Source organism: Scomber japonicus, chromosome 3 (genome assembly GCF_027409825.1).
Source record: "Scomber japonicus isolate fScoJap1 chromosome 3, fScoJap1.pri, whole genome shotgun sequence".
In the NCBI taxonomy this organism is placed as follows: Eukaryota; Metazoa; Chordata; class Actinopteri; order Scombriformes; family Scombridae; genus Scomber; species Scomber japonicus.
Genome location: NC_070580.1, coordinates 18648508 through 18674758, shown reverse-complemented (window position 1 = coordinate 18674758; position 26251 = coordinate 18648508). Strand labels below are relative to the sequence as shown.

The 26251-nt window shown below is 39.7% G+C and overlaps 2 protein-coding genes across 2 annotated transcripts in view; both read right to left on the bottom strand.

The window, feature by feature from the left end:
* The window catches only part of LOC128355262 (potassium voltage-gated channel subfamily B member 1-like), a 31056-nt gene extending 16003 nt beyond the window's left edge, over positions 1–15053 (bottom strand). The window contains exon 1 of the mRNA XM_053315510.1: positions 14502–15053. Within this exon, the coding sequence (XP_053171485.1) occupies positions 14502–15053 (552 nt within the window). The remainder of the gene's footprint in view (positions 1–14501) is intronic.
* A 2329-nt stretch (positions 15054–17382) lies between these two features.
* Positions 17383–25342, bottom strand: LOC128355849 (prostacyclin synthase-like). Its single transcript, XM_053316218.1, has 10 exons — positions 25250–25342; positions 24285–24408; positions 23482–23657; positions 22764–22907; positions 22128–22255; positions 21176–21357; positions 18957–19110; positions 18374–18555; positions 17815–17966; positions 17383–17692 (listed from the first exon to the last, which is right to left on the bottom strand). Exons 1-10 carry the CDS (start codon positions 25315–25317, stop codon positions 17542–17544), a joined length of 1461 nt encoding a protein of 486 aa, XP_053172193.1. The 5' UTR covers positions 25318–25342; the 3' UTR covers positions 17383–17541.
* Positions 25343–26251: the final 909 nt, after the last annotated feature.

The following is a 26251-nucleotide window of genomic DNA, read 5'->3' as shown; positions in this document are numbered from 1 at the left end:
ACTTTGTTCACAGCGTGTATCACAACAAATTGCTAACATTCCTGTAATCACTTTTTGGTATTAGACTCCAAGACTGTGAGATCACGCTAAGATTAGAAAGCAAATCCTCAGAGATTTGGCAACGCTGTTGTTGGCATTATCCACAGAGCCAAGGTTTCCATGGGATAGCCCTCGGGATTTCTGTCTAATACTGATTTTGATCTGGGCAGAGAGTTGATGAAGAGGCTCTAATAAGCGGTCTTCTCGTCTCATTTCCTCAAAGCCCTGTCCCGCTGCAAACGAACAGAACTGGCCACACGAGGAACAGTGTTACATAAAGGCATAATGAGATATAAGAAATGACTCTGAATTGGACATGCTGCTTTCTGCACCACTTTGTCTTACATGACAAGGACAGAGAAGGACGGTATCTGTCAATGTTAATTACAGGTCAACTTTACCACGTATAACTACAGACATGAACAATGGGAAATTTACATTTTATATATATGCTGTTATTTGAGTTATGTTCATTGCAGGAGCTCAAAATTAGGCTAAATATGCAGTAAATTGTGCTCTGTTCATCATGTTATCAAGGTTGTGCCTATAGATTATTTTCACTTCTGATTAATGCAGATTAATTTTCCCATTCATGGATTCATATTTAATCTAAGAAATGCCCAAAATCCCAAAACAACCCATCCTGACTATTCAGAGGCTAAGGAGACATCTTAATATGTTTTGTTTTGTTCAATCAAGAGTCCAAAACCCAAAGATAAGAGTTTACATTTATGATTTCTTGATTACAACATTCTTCTTCTTCCTACCCTCACTCTTCTACCTGAGAACTGAATCTGTGTTTCTGTCCTCTGCATCTGGAACCACAAATATGTTAATGTAATGACAAGGGAGTTGAGTTTCCCACGGATCACTAACCCTTTCAATTTACATCACGCTGCTCGGTTTACCCAGGACCCATGTTGACTCTCATCTTCTGTTCTCCTGGGAGATGGAGCTGCCCGAAGTAGTTCAACGTCACACACAGAGTGAAGCGGCCAGACGATGAATTTCCAACAATTATAAGCTTAAACCAGCAGCTTTAAATGCATATCATGTGACTATGCCCCGTGATGGTGTTCATTACCATAAATAATGATATAGAGTAAGACAGGGAAGAAAGTAAAGAAGGCTTACATATGAATGGACTGGAGGGGCAAACATGGAGACAGAGTAGTGGTGTACATGCTACTGATAATAATAACAGCACCACTGGAGAGTAGTAGAGGACAGACATGAAGGTTGGACCAAGAACAGCCATTTTGCACCTCTTGCCCACTTGCCTTCCATAATTTCCTAACCTTCAACCTGTGACCCACATTTCTCCTCTCCTCTCCTCTCCTCTCCTCTCCTCTCCTCTCCTCTCCTCTCCTCTCCTGGTTGGCCCACTTAAGACCAGGGTCCTTATATATCTCCCATGGCCTATATCTCACACCAGACAGAGGTGAGGTGATGTGCTTGTAGCTGGTGTCTGGTAGGCGGAGGAAGGAGCGAGAGAAATGAGAGCAGCGAGTAGGTTGAGGCTCTGGCAGTAGACTGGGAGAACAGGGACTCCTGGGACAGCTGCCTGGAGATTAGTGGGATAGTGATTGAAACTCACACAATCCACCCACTCTGCGCCACTAAACGATCAGCTACAGTGGTTCTTAGTGTAATGCAGTGCAGTATGCTAAGGGAAGCATTTAAATTCAGATAAATGCGTGGGACCCTTTTAATGAGAAAAACCTGCTCAGTCATGCGGTGTGCTGAGGGGCTACAGGGTTTCAGGTGAACTACTTGAGGAGGTGTACTGCTTCTAGGCACTCCTGTGGGACTTCCTTTATGGTGTCACCCTGGCAAAAAGAGTCATGTACCACTAAGGTGATCTCTTGAGTCTCAAATGGCTTGTCTATGGTACTCTGCTACCCAAACCTCTACTCCTGAATGTAATTCCAGTAAATGAACATTGGTTCCTCCTCAGTCAGCACACCACAGGACTCACACGTATAATTAGCATCAATATTCGCATACAAATACTGCAAGGGTGTGGCCTTCCATCCTCTTTCACCTCACCATATGTTCACATAGGAACCTAATGCATAACAGCATGACTGACAGGACTTTTCAACTTAGAGGATAACATACATAGATGATTGGCAGTGGGACACAGACTCTCTACAACAGACACATTTCCAAACAAAAAGACAAAATATGTCCTTACATTCAGTTTTGAAAAGAAGCAAAATCTGCCGCAATTCTTTGCTGTTGACCCAGAAAAGCTTTCCTTTTCCACATCATGTCTCTCTCTCGCTCGCTTGTTCTCCCTCTAGCTTGCGCTCACTCAGAGAAGCATGATAAATACACCCACCCACATGCTGTATATGAATATGCTGTACATACAGCACACAAATACTCGTCATCCAGTTTATCGTGCAGGCAGGTGTTGTAATCTGTAATTTTATTAAGTATAAATTTAGGACTTTGATAAACATTTTTGCTCATGTACACTCTTTTATCTATCAAATTGTTTATCATTATGATGAGTAACTGCAGTGAAATTTCTCAGTGCGGGCATCCTGTGTGATCTTGCCTCTGTTTGTCTATAACTGCCTTTTACCGTCTACTCTTTGGTACTTCAGTGGGTTTTCTGTGGAAATATGTGTCTGGGTTTCTGAGATTTTTCTATCTTCTTCTATTTGTTCTGTGGCATCAAGTGCAAATGAAACACCCATTAGGTGCCAATTACAGCAGCTGTTAGGTAACAAGTACCCTGTGATTTTGTTCTTTTTAAACAGAACATCACTGACTATTCCTTATTTAAAGAAATAGTTCAACTTTCGGGGGAAAATGCTTCCCTCTCTGCCTTAAAGTTAGACAGCACCCACGCCACACACAGATAATCTGTACATTCAATATGAAGCTGTAGCTAGCAGCCTATAGGCTTAGCTCAGCTTAGCTTTGGATAGAGCCATGCTAGCTGTTTCCCTATTTTCAGTCTCTATGCTAACCTAAGCTATGCTAAGTGGCTGCTGGCCGTAGCTACATATGCAACGTGTATTTATGAGAGGGGTATTAGTCTTTCTATATATATTTCTATATATAACTCTCTGCAACAAAACAAAAGGTGTATTTTTTAAAATGTACACCCATGTGTTTCAAGTCTGAAAATTCAAATGAAAAAAGACAGATTTTGATGTATTTCTGTACATAACCACAGAACAACTTTAACTTATGACAGCACTTGCAGACACATTGTGGAGCACTGAGAGCATTGTAAAACCACATCCTTCTGACCGCTCTTTGTCACCACAGACACTCTGCCATCACAACAATCAGTTAAGTGCCAGCCTATTTTACACTGAAGCTTTTTTTTTCTCACTCACTCCCTCACACTCTCTCATCCTGTCTTCCTCTGTATGAAAGAGCACCTCTCCTGCACCTTCTGCTAACTTAAAAAACGAAACATACTCTGAATCTGACAGTCCGCTGTTGGTAAATTAGATGACTGCCAAACAGTTTGATGTACTCCAATGAAAAGGTTCGAGCCCGTCACAAACAATCAACTAAATTACAACATCAATGTGTCTATTTAGGGATGTGTGTGATTCATGGGGGAAGAATAAGTAGGAAAGTTCTAGTAGAAAATGATAGTTTATGCGTGTGTGTGTGTGTGCATACATGCGTGTGACAATGTATTTATTTATAGAAGCCCCTTGGGAGAGGAGTGTCATTACTGTGCTAAGGTAGAAAATCTGTTGGAGCTGTGCTGGATGTCACACTAAGGTGGCTTCATCACTCCTTGCAGGTTGTGCCTCATTAGGATGAGCAATACCCTGTATAATATTAACAACTGGGCTTCTGCAATGTCCTTCTTAACCTCTTGGAAACAAACACCATTTAAAAAAAAAGCCAACACAAATCGTCTGGGGATATAAGGCCTCAATGTCACAGTTTTCCTCTGTGAATTTTGAAACTGCTTTCTTGCTTTTCATACACAATGTATGAAACTGTAAATAAAAAACAAAAAAAACAATACTTGAGGAGGTTTTCTATCTTCAGGTTTTTCATGCTCTCTGTCTATTGATCATCTTGGTTTGAATACGTTATTCAGTTCCATAAGAACTAAAGAGTGTAGGCGGATATATTGATCCAGAAATCAAACTGGTCTCCCCATGGTGGTTTCTCTCTTTCTTACTTACATACACACACACACACACACACACACACACACACACACACACACACACACACACACACACACACACACAGTTCTGGTAGAGTGATCCCTAATGTAACATCTGCTTTTTTTGGGTCCACATTGGCGTGCAGAGAGGTGAGTACCAGGTCAGAACATAGGGAAGGCAAGATATAATCTCCCTGCGCTAGACTAATCTGTGACAATCATTAGAGGTAGGGACACCGGGAAAACCTCTCACCTCACTCCCACTCAAACCAACTCAACCTTGAGAGCTGCATTATTACTATAAACCATACTGGGACTTGCCTCAGAGACCAAAGCAATACAAGCTCAATGTGGGGGTTTGAAATGTGTACCAATCACACAATTAGCTCTTGAGCTTTGGTGAGTTGTCCTCTCTATATGTGAACATCTCATTCTCAAAGCAAGCTGTACAATGAGAAATGCATGACAGGGTTTTAGAAACACTGCTCCTGTGTTTGCTTTGCGTTGTCACTCTATTTGCTAAAGAGCAGAAGCTATTGAGTGAGACGTGACCAGAGAACAATGAGTATCTCTGTCACCCATCTGCTTCTACTCCTGCTGACATTTTACTCCAGTCACATAACATGTGCAGCCTCCTTGTTCCTCCTGATTGCTCTTTTTCATGTATATCAGTTGATTTAGAAACTGCATTTGTGTTCAGTAGATAAACTCATCGGAAGCGAGTCTGCTTTGTTTGCTGCACTTTCATACCTAAATGTGTCACCAGCATTTATCAGAACTTTGCAAGGTGATATGCTTGCAGCAGCTGTAACTTGACACGTTGTTTAATTCAGCCTGTCTACCATGGCAGAAGTGATGCCCAACAGTGAGAGACTGGGGGTGATCCTGTGTTAATTGAACCCTGTTGTTGACTATTCGTCCATGGAGCTTTCAGGTGTTGGGTTCTGTATCAAGTTCAGGTAATTACTGTTCCTTAGTCTGCAAGCAGCGACACAAGTGGATCTCCTACTGCCTTCACAAAGATACAGGACTTCAAATACGACAGCTGCATTCTTTATCCAAAGGGAAACACATGTTGAGAATGTATTCTTGTTGCGGTTTAAATCTCGACATGCTGGTTCACAATGCTCTGCCTGTTTTCGCAGCAGCAAATTTGGTCTGTATTGTTGAGAAAATCCGTGCTGCTCAGCTACCATCATTTTCAGCTTTAGAACACTTTACTTTTCACTTTCTTTTAACAAAGCACCTCTCAACCAAACAGGGACACACAACAAGAAGCTAATAGACCTAGAAAGAAGAAACAGGCTGATTTGAATATACGTGAGCTGAAACCTAGCTACCCCTGTGCATCATGTGACCAGTCTTGTCTCAAATAGTGTGCCTACAGGAGCGAGCCATTATTCAAAAAGATGCACTCCTGTCATCATTAAACCATTACAGTGGAATAGTAATTACATTTTCTTTAATTATCTTTTTCTGAGAAACGATTTTCCTTTTCCTTTCAATTCAAGTATCGGAAGACAGTAGATAAATTCAGTGTGGGAAAGCAGCACTCTTCTTGAAAGGTAATTGGTTCAGAATAACTTGCATTATAGATAATAGCGCTACAATCTTTCCTCCATGACATAGCTCCCTCTAAATGTGACTGAGCTTTCTCCTTCCATCATCTCAAATGACCAGAGGATATCATGGTTGAGGGACAAAGACTAAGAGTGGATGTAAGTAGATGTTGTGTCTAGTGAAGTCAACTAAGCTCTGGTGCTGAAGCCAAACAAAAGGCCACGGGTTCTGAACTTCTTCCGTGACAGCGTCAGTGCATGGTGTTACTTTACTATTCGCCTTACAGCTAAGTGACCCTGGATGAGGTATGCATGACGAAGGTAGCTGGTTAAAAATGCACGAGCAATCTTTTTGTTCTGCTGTCACCAATTGATGACAAGTAGGGAAAAGCACATGTAGCACTTGAGTTTGGGTAGGAAGCCAAAAGAGTCACAGCAACAGAAAGCAGGAGGAGTCTGTGAATGCTCAGAGATGGATTACACAGATTGAGGCTCTGCAGAAAATAGATTGGCTGTCAGAAAATGTATTGGACTGAATACAGAATTTCATTGCTCTATTCAGTCAGGCCTCCCATTTCTGTACAGGCGGCTGGAAACTGACCTTTTTTAGTGTCAGGCTGTCAAGTGAGCGATGAAAATCTTGGTGTGTGTTGTACAACAATAGCTGAAGAAGTAGCTTGAGCATGCTATGGCTTTGAGTTCTAATGTCTAACTCTGTGGAAACTTTAGTTTTACTCTGCAGGTGACCACTCGGGCCCCACACCACTCTACATCTTCTTGAGTGCGGTTCTCTCACTGACAGGACCATCTGAATAATGAATGAAGCTCTGAGGCAAAGTAGTCGTGTCTCTGCCCCTTCGTGATTGACCTCTCACCTTTTTAAATGTCAGACCTCTACAGCCAGACACAGAGTTGCACCAATGTGTAAGAAATACAAAGAAAGCCAGATAAGGTATTGTACTAAAAATAAAGCATAGAATTTTTTTTAGGTCTGTCAAACAGAGATACAATGCAGTGGGAATCTGTTTGTGTGTGTGTGTGTGTGCGTGTGTAGCATATAATGTTGCCCCAGCTGGCTTGCGCGAAAAGCTAGATCACCTCTCTCCATGGAAACCATGGGGCAATGGCAGGTTTCAGAGTGCTACAGTTGCTTACTTCTTCCTGAAACCATATACTGCAAACTGCAGCCAGTAAGGAGCCATCGTTACTCTGTTGAAATGGATTGATGTATTAATTCTTTGTCATTCCACCTGCTCAGACATCACATTGAGTATCTGGTCAATGTACAATCAAAACATGACATCTCAATGCTCTGAAAAATGTACAATGTACAGCAGATCACATGTTGACACTCAATCCTTTAGTCACTTATCAAGTTTTTTCTTTACAATTACACATCATTGTGTTTTCAAGCAAAAACTTACACATTTCAGCAGAGCATTCATATAAACTTGTATATACCACTTGATACAGGCAAATCCAATATTAACTCATTTAGCTTTGTTTTTGGTCTGCATTATAAGTCCTGCTGCTTTTCTTTGACGCTGCCTACTTTTCCACTGATTGGCTTACAATGATATTCTTACCCTAACCCTAAACAATCTTACTCCCCATGCCTAAACCTAACCCAGAAGGCAATGAGTATTAGCCAGTCAGAAGGGTTAGGGTTAGGGTTAGTAGGCTTGTTCTCTTGCCAAGAAAAGCAGTGGTGTCCATAATAGCACATTTTCAGCTGCTAAATGCTCAAACAGTTAGCGCACAGAGGGTTTATCAGAGCTTTTTCAATGAAAAATCTTTTTTTTATATGATGTGAGCAGTCAGAGTGACCAAAAACAGCAAAGTTGCAGGCCAAAAACCAAAACATTGAGCTGAAAGACTCTTTGTGCATCCATCATCATGAGCGACCCTTTTCAAATACACACAATTTGATCAATTTTTAATGTAAGATTTATAGATTATAGCTGCTTTAACTTTGAGACACATATATTGCAGTTGTCATGTGAAAACCTCATAACGCCAATTCATTTTTCCATGTCATAACCTCAGATGGAAATTTCATGCTCCTTCCTGCATTATGAATGTACAGCAGGGGAAATGAAATAATGTATAATGAGCCTATGCATTAGATCATTTATGTAGTCAATTAGTCAAACACGAAAGAGGTCCAGCAGAAGAAGACGACAGCTTGTAGGCAAAGTAAGGAGTCTGGGCTGGTACCACAGCACCTCCATTAATGAAGAAGTCAACGACCACAGGAACTGAGTCATGTTCTTGGAAACAGTTCATTGGACATTTCTGAGGAAATGAAAGAGTAGTGCCTCAACTGTGAATTTATTTATCATCACAGGCACGAGAAATGTAAAATCCATTCTTCAAGTGTACAAAAAACTGTGGCTCTAATGCATGTGGAAGCTGTGATTGTAACATACATCTTTGAAGTCCTGGAGAAATCATTTAGGCACAGCAAATAGGATGCATATGGAGCACACTCTGGCCACAACGCAAACAATTTAATCCTCATCTCTGCAGTTCACAGATGGACAGATTTTCTGTATTGATTAACAGCCATTCTGATGGGAATTCACTTTCTAAGGTGAAATTTCCACTTGTGTTTCCACATGCTTATCAAACAGCATCAAAGACATGTTTAAATCAATAATGCTAATGTCTCAGTTGAGAGCAGAGCTTTGTTAGAGTCTGCAAGGTTGCCATTGCACAGAGCTGATCTTTTTCAAGTGCAGCCCAAAATGTCAAAGTCAAAGCCAAAGATAGATATCATGAAACAAGGCTGAGCAGAAAACAAAACAGGCAATTCCAAATCTCAGTGTGTATAACAAGAGTATGTAATGTTTGCAGGCATTAGAAAACAAGTTGTACTTATTGCTACTATTATTAATACTTTAAGACTGATTTAATAATATGATGTTAATTTTGGATCCACCTCTAAGTGCATGAGGAACTGTTGGTCTGACAGCTGACAATTAAAAGCTAGAATGGGAATTTGAATTTTCATGGGTATCAAGAGTATGAGGATATTATCTGTATGCATTTAGACATGCTGATTAGGTTACTTGGATTTGAATAATGAGCGAAGGGAGTACAATAGAGAAAAACAGAAACAGAAAGATGATATGATAAGAGAGAGTCAGAAACACTTTGTTTCCCCTTTGTCAATTTTCAAACAGTCCTCATGATTCTGCATAAGCCCACTTGTCAATATATGGCACTGCAATCAGTCTGGCAGACTGTGAAACTGTGTGCCATTGATTTATGGCTATTCAAAGCTCACCTAAGCACAACGGAAGAGTTACTGTCACCCAGCAACAACCCTGGAAAACAACTCCTGAAATTCACCCTGTTGGATAGCCCCATGCCTTGTTATTCGCTCACACACACACACACACACACACACACACACACACACACACACACACACACACACACACACACACACACACACACACACACAAACAGAGTGAAAGACAGGCAGGGAAGAGAGAAGAGACAGAGGAGCCTAACTCCTCTACTACTTGGAGCTACTGCTGAAAATAACAACAGAGATCATATAATCATTGTGACTGTAGTGCCACATCTCACTGCACTGCATGTGACACCGCAATAGAGGTTAGCATGAGTGACTGCATTCCCTCAGTCACAAGTCTTCCCTCTCTAATGGCTGGTCAGGGTGTGTCCTCGCTCAACTCAACTTGCCTTACATCTTAATGTCTTTGCCATCGATTTTCTCCCATTCTTACAAAAAGTGGTCTGCTGGCAGTATGGGGTGAATTAGCTGCAGGTAACAGAACACAGAGGGTCGCTCCACCTTGACACCACACAGAGCCATAGCCAAAGCGCACAGAGTAATCGCAGACTTCACAAACAACAAAGCAAAGTGCTCACAGTGAAGTCAATCGAGCATATCTGATGTGCAGTAAGAAGTGCAGTTAACTGCCTCTAGTCACGGCTGTCTCTGGATAACTGAGAGGAGAACTTTCCATGCAATTAGTTCAAACAGTCTCTGCCAAGGCAAAAAGAAGTAAGTGTCAGTTTTTATAGCTCAGTATCCTGTTCTGGGCCAAAGCTTTACTGAGTGTAGAGATCGCTGCAAGGCTTTTAGGAGACAGGAATTCAAATTCCCACAGTGTCGAAGTATCTAAAAAGTCTCTTAAGCAAAAGCTGCATGTGTCAACATTATTATTTGAAACTCTTGAAACTTAACAGGAATTTCACAATCAGAATTCATTTTACCAAAAAGTGGTACTGTAAAACAGTGTCAACAACAATATCAATTGTCTTGGAATAATGATATTGATCTGTATCATTATTTCAATATGAAAAAACAACGTTAGTCTTCTCTTTTTCTAAGCTCTGGGGTGTTGCTTGTGTTGTGCCTTAAAGGTTTAAGTGATGCTGAAAGAAAAGAAAAGTTAATCTGATCCAGAATCATGATGTCTTGATTGAGGCATATGAGCTTGACTATGAGGTACTGTGCATTTCTTGGGATATTCTGGTAATAATTCTATCTATCTTTGTAATAATACTGTTACAAATATTAAAACTCTGAAAGGTAACACTGAACCTGACTAAAGTTCGCTCACATGGAAACATGGTTTAAAATCAATTTCTCAACAACACACATCTATAACAATATTGATGACTAAATAAGTCACAATCAAAGTTTAAGTCTGGCCTGGCAACATAAGCAAGCAACCTCTCAACCAACTGTCATCAGATGATTCAAATACTGCTTCATTCTGATTGGTACCTGGAAGTACGTGACATCACCTCTTTCGATTGAACCCCACCTACTCAAAAGCAGCAAGAAGAGTACAGACAAAAACACAGACACTAACATTGCTCATGTAAAATAACTGCATGTTCATTGCTCATAATAATGCACTAATGAGATGGTAGTTATTAAGGGGCTTTAAATTAAGCTATTTTCACAATTTACAATGGTGACGGTTTTAATGCCAAAACCCCTGGGAGTGATTTATAGGGCAACTGTGATCCCGCCGAGACTGAACTGCACCTTAGGGATTGCTGAGCAACAGAGGCATGTTGAGACATGCTGTATTACATAGGCAGGTTTCATTCACAACCTGCTTGTCCTTTCCTCCGAATGGGCTACGCTAAAATTTACAAAATATGTATTCAGCACTCACTGGTCTGTATGAAGAACTTATCTTTTATTGATGATGTGATTACCTGGAAGCTTTGCCTGTTTCCAGGAGTCCATATTGTTATGCTAAATAATTTAGCGTGTAGAAATTCACACTCAATTGGGCCTAAAACTATTCAGTAGCACCTCAACACTTCCAAGCAGAAAGACAGACTATTAAGTGCTGCACATGTACATGGTGTCCTTCACTGCTGCTTTGATGTGAAAAATGGCTCAGCTGACAGCAAGCTCTGCTGCCTATGTGTATTTTTGGGGAGGTTATAACTCCTAAAGGTCCAGGATGAGGTGACATCTGGAGCTATAGATATTCTGGATCACACCTTCTATCTCCGGCATTAGTCAAGCGTTATTAATGTGCAATTAAAATTTCATCAGCACTGAAAAATAAATGAGGCAGAATATGTGTTTTGGAACAATCCGTGTCACCGATGAAACTCTTCAATTAAAACCCAGAAACTTGACTGGTTCTCCAAGGCCTATAAGAGACCCTTCCAACTGGATGCTGAACTTGCCATCTTTGGCCGCTCACAGACTACAGCAGGCCTACCTGCAGCAATGCGGCAGTCTAAGGGGTGTTGTTACTGTTGTTGTTATGGTTATGTCTGTTTTTTCCTTTAAATATAAAATAAAATAAAAAAATATTAAAAAAACAAACAAACAAACAAACAAAAAACCCAGAAACAAGACCATATTTAATGGCTGCCATTTAACCACAATTTGACATTTTTACTGTTCTCTGTCTCATATGGAAAACTAAACCATGAGGCAATGGCCCTATTTGTCAAACAACCCCTTCATGTCCCCACTTTCATTCAAAAGTTTCTGAGTCCCTTAAATGTACAGATTGTACAGCATGTACAGTTCAAAAGCATTTAGCTGAAGATGGGAGCTTGCGTCCAGATAGGGACATGCTAGAGGGAAGAATTGGGCTCTTTTGGACTGTCTGTGAAGAATTATGTCATTCAAGCTGAATGGCACTGTGACAATGGAGGAAAGACATGAGCTGATGTTAAAATGTACAAAAATGAATGTCAAGAGCATAAATACTTTTTAAGCTGATGTGTAATAATTTTACAAAATATTGCATAAATGCAAATAGTTCTGATTCTTAATTAATTATTGTGTCATGGACCATGTCATGAGCCTCCTTCAAATTTGCAATGCAAACACGGTTACATAAGAAAACTATTAATATTAAGTCATATTCTGTACCGTCTTTATTACGAAATAAAGAAATAATTAATTAATGATCCTGTGAGCTCAGTAAAAATCAGTAGACCTGACTAAAGATTCAGATTAAAATATTTGCTCAGGTAGTGTCACTGAAGTCAAGTTCGTTATCATAAGAAACCTGAGAATAGCTATATGAAAGATGATCAGCACAATTCAAACACAAGCATTAAGTATTAGCATTGACTAGTAGTTTCTAACAGGACATAATATTCTACTTTGAAAATCTTGCATAGTTAAACCAGACCTTGTAAATGGTTTATCTATGTCGAGTTTTCATAAGTTCACAAGAAATAGCTGCAGTATGTGTTTGTGTTTAATATGCATTTTAAAACAGAAGACGGTGAGTAAAACATGAAGAACATCAAAAGCACTCTGTCATCTATTAATGGATTCGACTGGTGTATATAAGATGTTGTCGTCTGCATAATGAAGTCATGTCATTTTTTTTTTCAAGATAATGCCTTTATCTGAAAAAATGTTTTAGTAATATACAGTGGCAGGAATCGAGAACCCACTATACCCACTATAGACCCCTGAGGAACCCCTCTGTCCATTTGAATGGGGAGTTCTATCAGAAAAAAACAACTTTTAACAAAATCAATATCAAAAGAAGTGGATAGTTTTTAAATAAAACAGAAAAGGGTGATTTATAGCCTCAGCTACAATAGATTTCAGCAGAATTCAGCAGCATTAGCATTACAGTTTGAAAGGAGGCAAAAAGTTTTTTTGTTAATCTAACACAGTGATTACTTTGCTCCCACTGGGTCTGTCAGTCGGCATGAATACCAGAGGATTGTGTGTAAAATTATACTTTGTTTCTGCGGTTAATGGTTTCAGAAAGCTAGATAGTACAACTGAAGTGTACTAAGTGTCTTAAATGGAGCATGTGTTTAAGAACTGTGATTGAATAATTGAGAAAAATAATTAGGAGTATTAGTTATTCAAGGTCAGAGATGGAGCAGATTCTTTCAAAAGAGTTGAATAAATTATGCATTGAGATTTCTTTGAGCAATGATTCAACCATGGCATCTTGAATGCCAAGCATGCTATGCCACAGAGATCGTCTGCTGTCTTTGAAACATGTTTCTGTGCTCACAAATATATATCGATGCCAGGCATGGTGAGACTGTAATTTCAATTTAAATCTGAATGAGTAAAACTTGACATCCTCTTGGAAGTGTAACTCAGAATATGCTGAACTGTTGTCATTCACTTCCCCGTATAGGTTGAGTGACATCCCGTAATGTGCAGATTCCCCAAACAGTTGTTATTTTGGTAATATGCAGTGAGATAGATATTTAACATTTTAATTGGAAATTGACCCAGTCACATCTTTGCCAAAGTCAGTTCACTTAAAAATGCTGTTAACATGACTATATCCATTGATCCAGCAAAGTGAGGCACTCTTGTTCCTGGAGTGTGAGCTATGAGCCTGTTAATAAACTGGATGATTGAATACAGGGCTGGAAATGAAGCAGAGGTTGGCTAACGAAGCCAAGAGGGGAGACTGTTGAAAGGAGGTGATGGTCTAAAAATACATATTTGTGTAGTAGGGTTTCTTTCAGTCTTAGAACTAAACAAACAAAAGTGTCAGTCTTTCCATCCTCTTTGGTGCTGCCAATAAAAAACAAACATTCAATAAATACCCCAAGAGAGCTGCATGCAGGCAATACTGGCTTGGGAGCTGGGGACTGACTAAATCCAATAAAGGGAGACAATGAGGGCTGTCATGTATTCATCTAAAAAAGCACCAACATAGGGGGGTTTAATTGACTCGCTAGATGAACTGCACTGAAGTCTTTCTTTCTCAGGAAAGCACATCTAGTTAAGATTATTGATTTATGTGGAGGAACAAAATCAGTTTCCAAAATGATACTCTTACACACAGAGATGAATAAGCAACATTTTGCTGAAAGCTTTGACTTTCACTTGCAGGTATAACAACATTTCTTTCTCTCAATCCTTCTCCCTCTTGCACTCAGGCTGCTGAAAATGACAGATTAAAAGCACTGATTCAGGTTAAAAGAAAGGCAGACATCAGATAGAACCAGCCTCAGAGAGAGATTTATACTCGCCTCTGGATGTTAAAATTCTCATGCTCCCCTTTTCTCATTTTGTCTTAACTATGTTCTAAATTTAAACCCTCATTAGGGCCCAAACCTGCTTCCTTCCACTTGATGGAAATCATTGCTTAAAACTTAAGAAATATAGGCCTGTTGGGTGCAATCCATTGCTATCCTCTGTGGGTTACATACTACTTTCACTTATCTGTCCTGGCAGTGTGTGGCAATAAGAAGAGCAGGGTGAAATGCAGTGTTGGACACTATACCTTAGCAGCAAACGATGAGCTTGGCTTCTCCAAGAGATCCCAAAGTTTCATCCTCTTTTCAGAACAACATGTGGTGGTAAACTCCTCGCCATCCCTCTCTCTCATGTTCTCAGCTTCTCTTTTGAGCTCTTCGTTCATTTGCTCCTTTTTCTGGTGATACCTGGCCTGGCAGCAGGACTCCAGGTAGATCTCATCGATGCCCCAGTAATCCAGCTCTTGGCTGAATGACAGGGCGCACATTTCCTCCATCATGTGCAACTTTCCAGTACGGTAGAAGTTTAGAATGGACGTGAATGCGCCTGGGTGTCTGTCGAAAAAGTACTCGTTGTTATCCAAATTGTAGTCGTCGCATATCTCCATGATAGAGTCGTGGGTGTTGCAATCTCTCAATTTGCCCAGTCTTGTGCGGGGCAACCTGTCAAGAGTCCTCCACAGGACTTCGTGGATGAGACCCCCGACGTTGAGTCCCACTCGGCGTGAGTGGTTTTTGCTCCGGATGATGTCCATCGTATCCGGTGGCAAGCCCGACCGAGACACCCCTTTTTTCATCATGACTTAAAGTCACTCGGTCACTTTAAAAGACTGGAAGATACAGTCCAGTACAGATTAAGAAGACATGGCCTTGTAGATGACCGCATCAGGATCTGTCCTCTTTTCCTGTGGCTGTAATAAAAGAAGAAGAAAAAGAAGAAAGAAATGATTTACTCGCTGATAAACTGGCACTGCCGGTGTCCTACAGGAGCAATGTCAGGTGGTTTATCCACTCATCAGAGAACCAAATAGATATTTTAATCAGCTTTAAGATGCACAGCCGCTTTTCTTGCTGACAAGGGTGGCGGTGGGGGTGGAGAGCCGGGCCAATGATAAACTGGACTCTACTTCTGAGCGCTGTCCAGTGCTGAAACGCCTGTCTGTCACTCTGCAGTTCGTCGCTGTCCACGGGCTCTGGTGCTGAAACGTCCCAGCTCGAGTGGGACAGCCGTCAATCCCACTTCATAAATGCACGCGTAGTTGTGAATGAGATATGTGAATGTGTTACTGGACTGTTCTCTAAAGGGATATTGAGCGGGACTAACACCGATTATCAACTTTGATTAAGAGCCCATGACACATTATCTCCACACAACTTTAAGCAGTGGTATATATTTGCCTGTGTCGAGAATCGTGTATTTTCAGAAAGAATCAAAAATGAATCAAAAATTATACATAAAGTTAATTTTAGACTACATTACTTTGCGCATGTCTGAGTCATGCAAAAAGAAGTGCATTTCGATTTATCTACACGAGCTGACAGTCAAACAGCAGATGGTATAATGATGACCAGCTAACCAAAATAGGGACAAGACATATCCAACTGAAACCAAGTGCAACAGTCTTTAAAAAAACAAAACGTGAAGGCAAATATAGATGTAAACACAATAAGAAAGAAATATGATACATACGTGTCTCCCGTACAGTATATCCCGATTCTCCTCGTGGTCGAACATCAGCAACATTTCAGGAGTAAAACGTGTTAAAACTTATGCCAGTCCAGGTCTCCGGTGCTCTGCTGGGAGCTGATGGAGGCATCATGTGCTACCTCCCGACATGTCGAGAAATATAATTATTTTTTACATCGATATCATGTCCAGTCTGCGTTGACCACCCCTCCTGGTGCGAATCAACAAGTCAGCACCAAAGAGCAGCCGGGGATACTCTCAGTAGCTCTCCTCTACCTGATCACAGTGTGTGTCTGTGTGTGGGTGTGTGTGTGTGAGTGAGTGAGTGTGTGTGACTGCTGGCCGGCGCCTGTGTCTGTGAACGGGATCCTGCAGGGGCTGATTTCACCGAGGCTCCTCCAGCGACGCAGCCTGTGTGAGTTTAACCCTCGCAGAGCCACAGCTAAGAGTATCTACATTAAACTGTGATTTTACTTTGTGCGGCAGTGTGTAGGAAACGGTGTTACAGACCTTCAAATATATTACTTCAGAAAGTTATAGTAGACATACAGCTATTCTAATAATGCTATTACGATGCACTGTTTGTAGTGGGATTATTGCAGATCAAATTTAGGCGACCACACACCACATGTTCCTATTGCAATAGGAGGTTTATGCCAGTTAAGTACTAAAAAGTAAAAATGCAGTAAACTACTATTAAGATTCAGACTTTTTGTAAGTGCTCATAGAAATATTATAATGTTTTTTTTTCTTGAATGAGTGAATGTAAATATGCTGTCATGACAAATAGCAATAATATACAATTTATCATTTAAGGAATGTCTGTTCAACAATATTTTTCACAGTCTTGGCAAAGACATGGCAAAGACAGTGTGGCTGGTTTGGTTCCATGAATCCACAAAACAGGAATCATCACTAAGGACACACAAACTAAGGCCAAATTTTACTGGGTGTGATTTTATCCATACTTTGATATGATCTTATCAAATCATGGGGTAAACATGAAACAAACTGGCCAGAACACTGAAATGTGAGTAGGAATAAGAGTACTTTTTTAATCTTACAATCTGTAGTGGATCTGCTCCTGCTAGCACATGTGATCAGCTGCTTTCCAAACCATACAAATCTAAACTTTCCACTCAGCTTCTCTCTGCAAACAGCAGGCATGTGTCAGTGTGACAGATGTGTGGCTGGCTCTGTTTACAGTACAGGCAGTCCCCTCATTACACTCATGTTCACCATAGACCCTTTCTCCAGAGTTCGTACAGTTCCTCAAAATGTCGTCAAATTTACAACGTATCATTATTTTTTGTGTTATTTTATGTTTTACTCACACAATACTTACATGGGGTGCACACACATTCATTTGTGGCTGTAAATGACCTTAACCATTTTAAAGAAGATGGAAAGACTCAAAGAAATTTGAAACATAATATCAGACATAATATATTATTTACATTTATTGTTAAATAACAAAATAATTACATAATGCATGATATAAATATAGAATACAAAAGTAAAAAGGGCATATAGACAGCTTATAAACAATGTGCATGTGCTGAAATGTACATAAAAATGTGTTTTGATGTTATCTCAAAGTCCTAGTGTGTATTCCTCGTTTTATATCGGACAAGCAAGTCTCCCTCTGGTTGCAGCATCCCAAATCCATAACGACCAGGATTTACGTCTGGCATCTGAGCATTAGGGTCACACAGCTCCAAATCAAAGTTAGTCAACACCATGTAGACAAACCTGGAGAATAAACGCAGATAAAACACAAAATTAGGACATTCATACAGAAATAAAAGGAACAAACTCCTACACTGTATACATTTTTGACCATTTATGTTGCACGCTAATTCAAGGATACTCACTGTCTGATGGTATTGATGGCAAACTGTTTTCCCACACAGCCATTGGCCCCTGCGCCCCATGGCATGGTGTAATATTTCAGCCGCTTCCCTCCTTTATAAAAATCTCTCTTCACTGATCCATCTTCATTCAGGAAGCGATTGTACCTGTATTTCTGGAAAAGAAAAAACACACAGCACAGGAGAGATGAGATGCATGAAACAATTAACGGTAAAATTTAATGACTGTTTGCTTGTTTTATTTATGGTGGATTTTTATAAAGTTGTCTTGTAGTGTCCTTCCCACACCTATTAGCTGTGTTTCTGTTCAAGTGCTCGGTTAATCCCTCAATGGTTCACAGCTCTGGGTCTGACCTTTCACTAGCTAATACAGGGTCAGCTTTGTGTAGGCATTGATTCCACCTTACATAAACAACTACAGATGCTAATTACACTTAAGTCTGCCTCCAACTAGTCCCTAAGACAATTACTACTATTCCTGTTGGCAGCACAGGTGGGTTTTGATGAAGTGGGGAGGTTGAGAACAGGAAAGCCATTATTTCAACAAGACAGCACTCCAAACCTGTGGCTCGTGGTAAATCTCATGGTCCATTTGAGGGCTGTTGAAGGGGAACAAACACACCCTGTCCCCTCTCCTCAGCAGGTACTCTTGGCCATCAGCCATGTGGAGAGTTTTTTCCTGCACTACCTCTCTGGTGATGAAGGAGGCAGCAGTGAGTCTGAGTGTCTCTTCCAAGGCACTATCTGGGAACGGGTAGAAAGAAAGGTTGTGAGCAACTGAGAAAGAACAAATACAGAGGTCATACGCATGTTTGTTCACATGCATTTCTGTGGCAGTCATTAAATTGCACATTATTCTCTTGATTTTGATTCATACAGTTTATTCATAAACAGCTAATTTCTTATTTTGTTTTACATTTTGATGTGCTTTTAGCTGTATAATTCCCTTTCAAATATGATATGGACATGATTTGTTTATAATATATTTTAGACTTTACACTTTATATGGACAATATGTTGCATTCTATACATGTATTTAACTGTAAATTCAAACTTTTGTTACTACCTCATCTTGTGGACAAAAAGAAAACCCTGCTACCAATAAATGCCAACCTGTTTACATAAATCTGGGATTGAGCCCTCACCAAACACAGGAGTGTTCACGGGTCCATCCAGCAGACGAGCCTCTGATGTTTCCGTATGTGAAATCGTGTTAAACTCCCTCCTAACTGCTGTCAGAGCCTCAGGATTGGTCAACAAGAAACCCAACAGCCAAAATGCAGCAGGACCCACATTACCCTGAAAACAAACAGACTCATATGAGCATGGTGATAAGGTTGTCTCTCTCACTCTGCCGTTGCATAGCGATAGCACAGGTGGTTATTTGGTAATAGCAAATAAGAACATCACATGACACCCATAGTACTAGTGATGTTTTACTAGAGCTTAAAAAAAGCACACATTTTTAATTGAATGAAAAAGTCTAATGAATTATTAGCACTGATGAGATTAAAAAGGTACGGCTTCCTTTAATGTGTCTGAGATGAGAAGAGCAGTGCTCTGGATAGTCTCACTACCAGTAAAGCACATCGCAGTAATGGTTTACTTAAAAAGGAAAGCCATTTGAAACCTGAGGTCCCCTGCCATCAGCCTGCATCCAAGGGCAGGACATTGTCGCTATTTAGTTTTACGGCAAACAACAGCACTGTCTGCCAGGAGTAGTTACATAAAATAGTAAACAATGCAAATATAATATAGTGAATAAATGACCATGCAATTTCCTTCTAAGTCACTGCAAATACACTACAAAGTCTAATTAATGCTTTATTTACTGAATATGTACATTGCTGATGACATAACTTCTGTCTCCATTAACATATACACCACAGATGTATCACAGATCTCAGTGTATGAGACCTTGCATGGATATAGAAATATTTTTCTGTGTGTTTGTACTAAATATTTACAACAGTTAGTTATTGCTGCTTTAATTCTCCCTTCTTCTCTGAATGTCCAAGTCGATCACGCAAAAACATGTTGACATCTGAAGTTTTGGGGGAATTGAAAATGTGACTCAACTACTGACTCAAAATTTGTAATCAAATGGAGATGCATCATGGTGACAAGGGCAAAAAAAGAAGAAGATGAATAAGCAGTCTGCAGGGCAAGGCAAATGTTGAAGTAACACCTTTGATACAATAAAGACGTCCAGCAGGACTATAGGCAAGACCATATGAGTCAATTCAGTTTGATGTGAGAAAACCACAAGTCAAGACCAACGAAAATACCATTCAAGACTTTTTTTTCCAGTGGGAGAAGGTGTAATTATAGTCTGACACCAGATCATTAAACATTCAATAAAGCAATGCAAAGCACATTGATTAATTATAGAAATTACTAATTTCACACACAGATCCTTTAGGAGAAACACATTTAACTGTGTACTATAGTGACAAATATTAATTAAGTTGTTTAATTGAGGTATGAAATGGTAAACATGACAAAAAGTAGTCTTAAGACTGACACTGTGTTCAGTTACAATCCTTTATCTTATATTCCTGAGGCTCTTTCTGGTTTTGCTGTGAAAGCAGAGGTAAACAGCACACTCAAGTGCCGAAGAGGAGTACTGCAACTCTATGTTGTTTGGAATTCAAGTCTCCTTGATTAAGATTCAGATTCAGATTCAGCTTTATTTATCCCCCGAGGGGCAATTCAGTTTCTACAGGCCCAACCTCACATAAACAAACAGCAATCAACAACATTCGTTCCTATACAACAATATCAGAGGAGGCGATAAATGACCAGCAGGGAAATAAAATACAGTACTACACAATACTATACTACTACAGCTGAATAAAGAATAACTGAATATATATATATATATATATATATATATACATATATTTATATGTTATTTATGTATATTTTATGTGCAAAAAACCCTGGCTCTTCACTTTGCACTTGCAATTTACTCTATTCAGAGCAACAATCTTGTGCAATATTCTCAAGCACTTTATTCAGCTGTTCTTTATTCAGCTGTATTAGTATAGTAGGAGTAGGGTTAGGGTTAGGGTTAGGGTTAGTACAAAGGAACCAAGGAAAAGAAAAAAGAAATCTATTCTGCATTCAGCAGCCTAATGGCAGAGGGAATGAATGAACTGGAGTAGCGGTTTGTCTTTCTGTGTGGGGGCAAGTAACGCCGCCCTGACGTCATTGGGAACCTCTCAGACAAAAACAACCTCACAGAAATGAAGCTGCATCAACTTAATCTGATTACGCAGGCACCTTGTTTAATCTCCTGTTCTGATCAGTAACTGAAATGGTTGCTTTGTACATCACGCCATTCTTCTGGCACCTCACTGACCTGTGTGGCCCAGAGTTGCATCAGTATAGCCCTCCTCTGCATCTCCTCATCAGCCCCCTCCTCCTGCAGGAGCCGCCTATAGGCATGAAGCCAAGGATTCGACCCTGAGTCCTCAGCCAGACCTGCTTGAGCCAAAAGCTCCCACAGCCTCTGCCGAACAGTCTGTGCTGTCCTCTTCTCCTCTGTCATACACAGATAATCATAAAGAAAGAGGTGAGAAAGTGAGTCACAGGTAAAACATCAATAGCTGATCTCAATCTGATTGTCAATGAATGAATGCTAGATCAATAAACAGATATAAATGTAGGCAAAAGTAGGAAGGAGAACAATATTTTTAGACAATCTTGTTTTAACAGGCACAACTGGAGGAGGTATGAAATAATATTGTGATTGGCTGACTATCCTGTGTAGTATGGGTGCAAAGGATGTGATCATCAACAATGACAATGTACACAAAAGAAGACTAGGCCTGGGGGTAGTAAGGTGTACGTAGTTAACTGTGTGTACGTAAGTTAAATCACAGTCTGTAGAGGACAGTGATGATGAACTATGGCTCATAAAAAACCTCAAAAAAAACCAAACAGACCTCTAACAATCTTAGACGCTATGTAAGCAACTGATTAGTTTGTGAAACTTGCCATGGCAACCACAAAACAAAGCTGAGGGAGCCTCCACTGATGATGTCAAAGCACAGAGGGAGACATGGTGATGAATGTTAAGAGTGATATCACAAGTTACATCTTCCCCTGACTCATGGCTTGTAATGCCAGTGACCTGTATCTACATTCATGTGCATCAAACTGGAGAGCCATTAAGAACACCTTATACCATTTAATCACAGTTCAATTGTGCTTTCAGCCAATTTTTCTTTGTCTGATTATCTCTATGCATATAAGTGGGTGTGTGACATTTTTTTAGCGGTTAACTGTGGGAGTTGTTAGTGTGCTATTACCTGGCTTCAATGTGCCCCTCGCCATTTTGGTTAAGAGATCATCAAACATCCGGTACTCCTTGTAGACTTTTAAGGGGTCTGTACTGTTGTTGTTCTGTTCCCCTCCAAAAAGTGTCAGGTACCCCGCCCTTCAAAGTAGAGATACAAAGTGTGGGAAAGTGTGTAAGACTCCAACTGATGAATGGCACTGATTTTTCTTTTGATGGAAAGATAACCAGCCCACATAGCTTTTCCATTTCAAAGCTATCACTGAAGAGCAGTTCCCTTTCAGCAGGAATTTTTCCATCAGCCCACGCAACATTAAGGATCTCCTCCTATACATTACCATCATATAGTGTTTCACATTCCAGATGTATTCTGGTCTGACTCCACTCTCTTCTTTGTTTACTAATGATACCTCATATCGTAAAAGTTACAAAAGACAAGCTACATTTTCATTCACATCTGCTCGGCTATAAATAGGTTGCACGTTCAACCACAAAGGTGTCCTCGAACATTTGCGTGAAAGATCAGCGTCATCCTACATTATTCTCATTGTGTTTACAAACAGATGACCACAGGATTGACTGGTGTGTAAACTGTTTATCTGAATGCCTTTGACATGCTTCCTTTAACATAGTGTGTGGGTGTACATACTTAAAGAGTGTGCCGTAAGAGAAGTTGAACAGCCCCTCCTCTTTCCAGTCTTTCTGGTTCCCTGGCATCTCAGCTTTCAGCAAGGCCTGCAGATGCCTGCTCATGGTGCTGTTGAGGGCAGTAAAGTTCCCTCCCAAGAAGTGCCTGCGGAGACAATAGGTGAGAGGGTACAAAGAAGAAAAGGTCAACTACTGTACAATCAAGGGGATTCCTGATAATCATCCTGCACTGAATGACAGTGTTGTGAAAATTGTGTAATTTATAACTGACACATATTACTAAAGATCACTTGTGAACTTAGCCCTACCTATGTTTCCCCTCAGGGGCTGTTGGTATTTAGCACATTTCTAGGTGAAGTGGTCACGCGAGTAGCAAGGAAAGGAGGGCAAAGGCAAATACACTTAACTGTGATGAAGTCTGACAGAGCACTGAAATATTGATTTTTAGAACTATTCTAACACTAGAATAATGCCTTTTTTTTCTCTGCAGTTCTCCATAATGAATACAAGTAGATCATAACTGAACAATAACAAAACAAGAAGCTCTAAAAATTGATTTGTAAAATGGGAAATGTGAACAGCCACAGAAAAATCCCCTGAAATGTTTTCTTTAGAAGCATACAGCTTTCCAAAAACAAACCTCACTTCCATATAACTTGAAAATGAAAATGAAAATATTTAGTGTGCGTGTGTGTGAGTATTAATTGATGAGGACATACTGTTTCATCATTGCTTTTTCTTTGGCTGGCTGGTGATATGGGAGTCGCAAGTTGAAAATCCTCTCCATGAGCACTTGTGCGTAGCGTGTGAAGTCCAGGGATTCGGAGTCATTGATTATTGAGTCATATGAATGTGGATCCAGCAGGACTGTCACGTAACGTCCAGCGACACGCACCTACACATGATGTCAGTGCAGAAGAGTATGAGATGCAGATATAATGCAGAGGCAGATGAGTAATGCATGCTTGTAACTACTTATTAGTTATAAATACAGAATGTTAAAAGCATTGAAAATGATCATTTACAAATATTTTGCATCACAGTAACACAGTAAATTGTGATTATGGTTATATAGCTTATATCTCACTACATTTCTCAACCATTACAATATCTGCTTAACCTTAAATGAAGACAAAACTAAATTATTTTAATTATTTTTAAGAAAATGACTTGTTAATATCACAAAAAATATAACATTTTGTATTTTGTTTCTGCATCTGTAAATTACATTTGGAGAGGTTGGAGTGCTATTAGTCTAGTCCAGATTATATTGTATGCCAAGTCTATTTTACACTTCACATACAGGACTTCTCTCTTCTTCTGGTGCAATGCTTTTATTTTATTTTTGGAATTGTATTTATTTCAATGTTTCATTTTTTAAGAACCTTGTAAAGACTTTGAAGCTCAACTTTAGGTCCAACAGGGAGGCCACATCCTTAAAGTGACACTAGACATTCAAAACATATACAGAATAGAGACTGTTTTGCCAAATGTTTGTCTTCTTTAAATTTCTTCTACTCACTGTGAAAATGTCGCCATGTTTCAGCTTCATTCGGTTCAAGAACTTTGAGGCATCTTTACCAAATTCAAGTGCGTGGCCTAACCATGGGATTACACCTTTGTCTAAAGGTGGCTCACTCTTGGATCTAAAGAAAAACATAAAAACAAAAAGGAAAACTGATGATCAAATAAATATAAGGGCAAATTGCTAATTCAAAAAGCTCTGTTTGGAACTTCATCCTGACATGAGTATTAAACATGCAGTCCTGGCCAAATACAACATTATCTCATTTGGCAAATGCAAAGTCCTTATTTTCTGCTAGTGTGTGTGTGCGTGTGTGTGTGCGTGTGTGTGCGTGTGTGTATGTGTGTGTGTGTGTGGGGAATCCTTTGTGGGTTTCCAGCTGCTATCAGTGTAGAGTGCAGTCTGTGTTTGTATGACAAATCATTTATCATGAGATTGTAGTTTGAGGTAAAGGTCAGTGTTAACAATAGCAGGGCTTAGCTGAAAAAATAGAATTACATCACAGATTTGTTCTTAATTTCTCAAAAGAAAAACAAAAGCCAGTGATGTGTTAAGCTTTCTTGTGACCCATCTATCTTTAGTAGTTTAACGCTGTAGTGGTTTAGCCACATTCCTTCAACCTGCGTGGACAGAACCTGAGCCAACAAAGATTAAATGGGTTTGCCTTAATACGATGATAAAACGCGTGGCAGGTCCTTGATAATTATCATTATCACAAAAGTATTGTTATTCAAGACCTGCTCTTAGTGACGTAAAATGGGTTTTAAACCAGTCAATGATTCACGCTATCATTTGTATCATGCACAATATACACTGGGTCAAAGTCAGACAAATATAATCGGAAATATTAAAAGGAAATTAAACAAACAAACAAACAAAAAAAATGTTTTCAGTATCATAAAGTTAAACTCCCTCTGCTTACCTCGCTCTAAGCAAATATACAATGCACACAGGTGACTTACCTGGTCCTGTGTGTGAGAATGAAATACAGCAGGGCAGCTTGACACAGCAGAAAAATGGTCCAAAACATCTCGTGTGTTTACTTCCGAGCTCCTCAGAGTCAATGCGCTCCAGTCATCCCTCACGCGCTCTTATTATGCGGAGTCCTCACCCACAATTGCGTAAGTGTCACCTCTTACGACGACAAACCAGCCCAGTCATAATATTTTGGCTGCTTGTTCATGATGTATGATTATACTTATGACGTAATCTAAAAAAAAAGGAGTAGGCCGATTGACTGGCATAAGGAAGTATAACGATATTAATGTAATTCCCATTTTACAGGTTATTCAGTAAGTTTATTTCTGGGAATTTGACTTTATAAAAAAACAGGAAAAGACATCAGATTTCACTGGAAATGCATCAAAATACTACGCCTACATTGCTCACACATTGATTTTTTTGTATTAACGTGTCTTGCACCAGAAGCTCCCAGACCAAATGGGCTTACAAGACACTGAAACAAAAGAAGAAAAGTATAATAATAACAAATGAAAACCAGATAACGCGATAATGGGCATTATAGCAACTAAACATATAGACCGTCCTGACGCTTTTTCCAGGTTCATATACAAGCAGAGTCCTCTGTTTGCAGGTGTAAAAATGTTAAGCAATTTAAGTTAAGCAAACCCGATTTACATCAAACTTCATAATGCAGATGGCACCAGTCTATAGATATGAGAAGAGGTGAACAAATTACAGTATTTCCCCAATTTTGGGAACAAAACTTCAAAGACTTTAGGTAAAGTTAAAGGGAGTATAACTGCATGAAAATGTTCACGTACACAACAATTATTAGTGTCACTCACTGTGAGTCACAATACACTCACTTCCTTTTTGACTTTGTCTCAGCTGATTTCAGCTTCAGTGTCCCACCTGTTGTGTGATGAGCATAAGAAATGGAGAACTGTGTGAACTGAATCAGAGGGAAGGAAAATCTGAACGTGAGATCTGTGGTTTCCCCC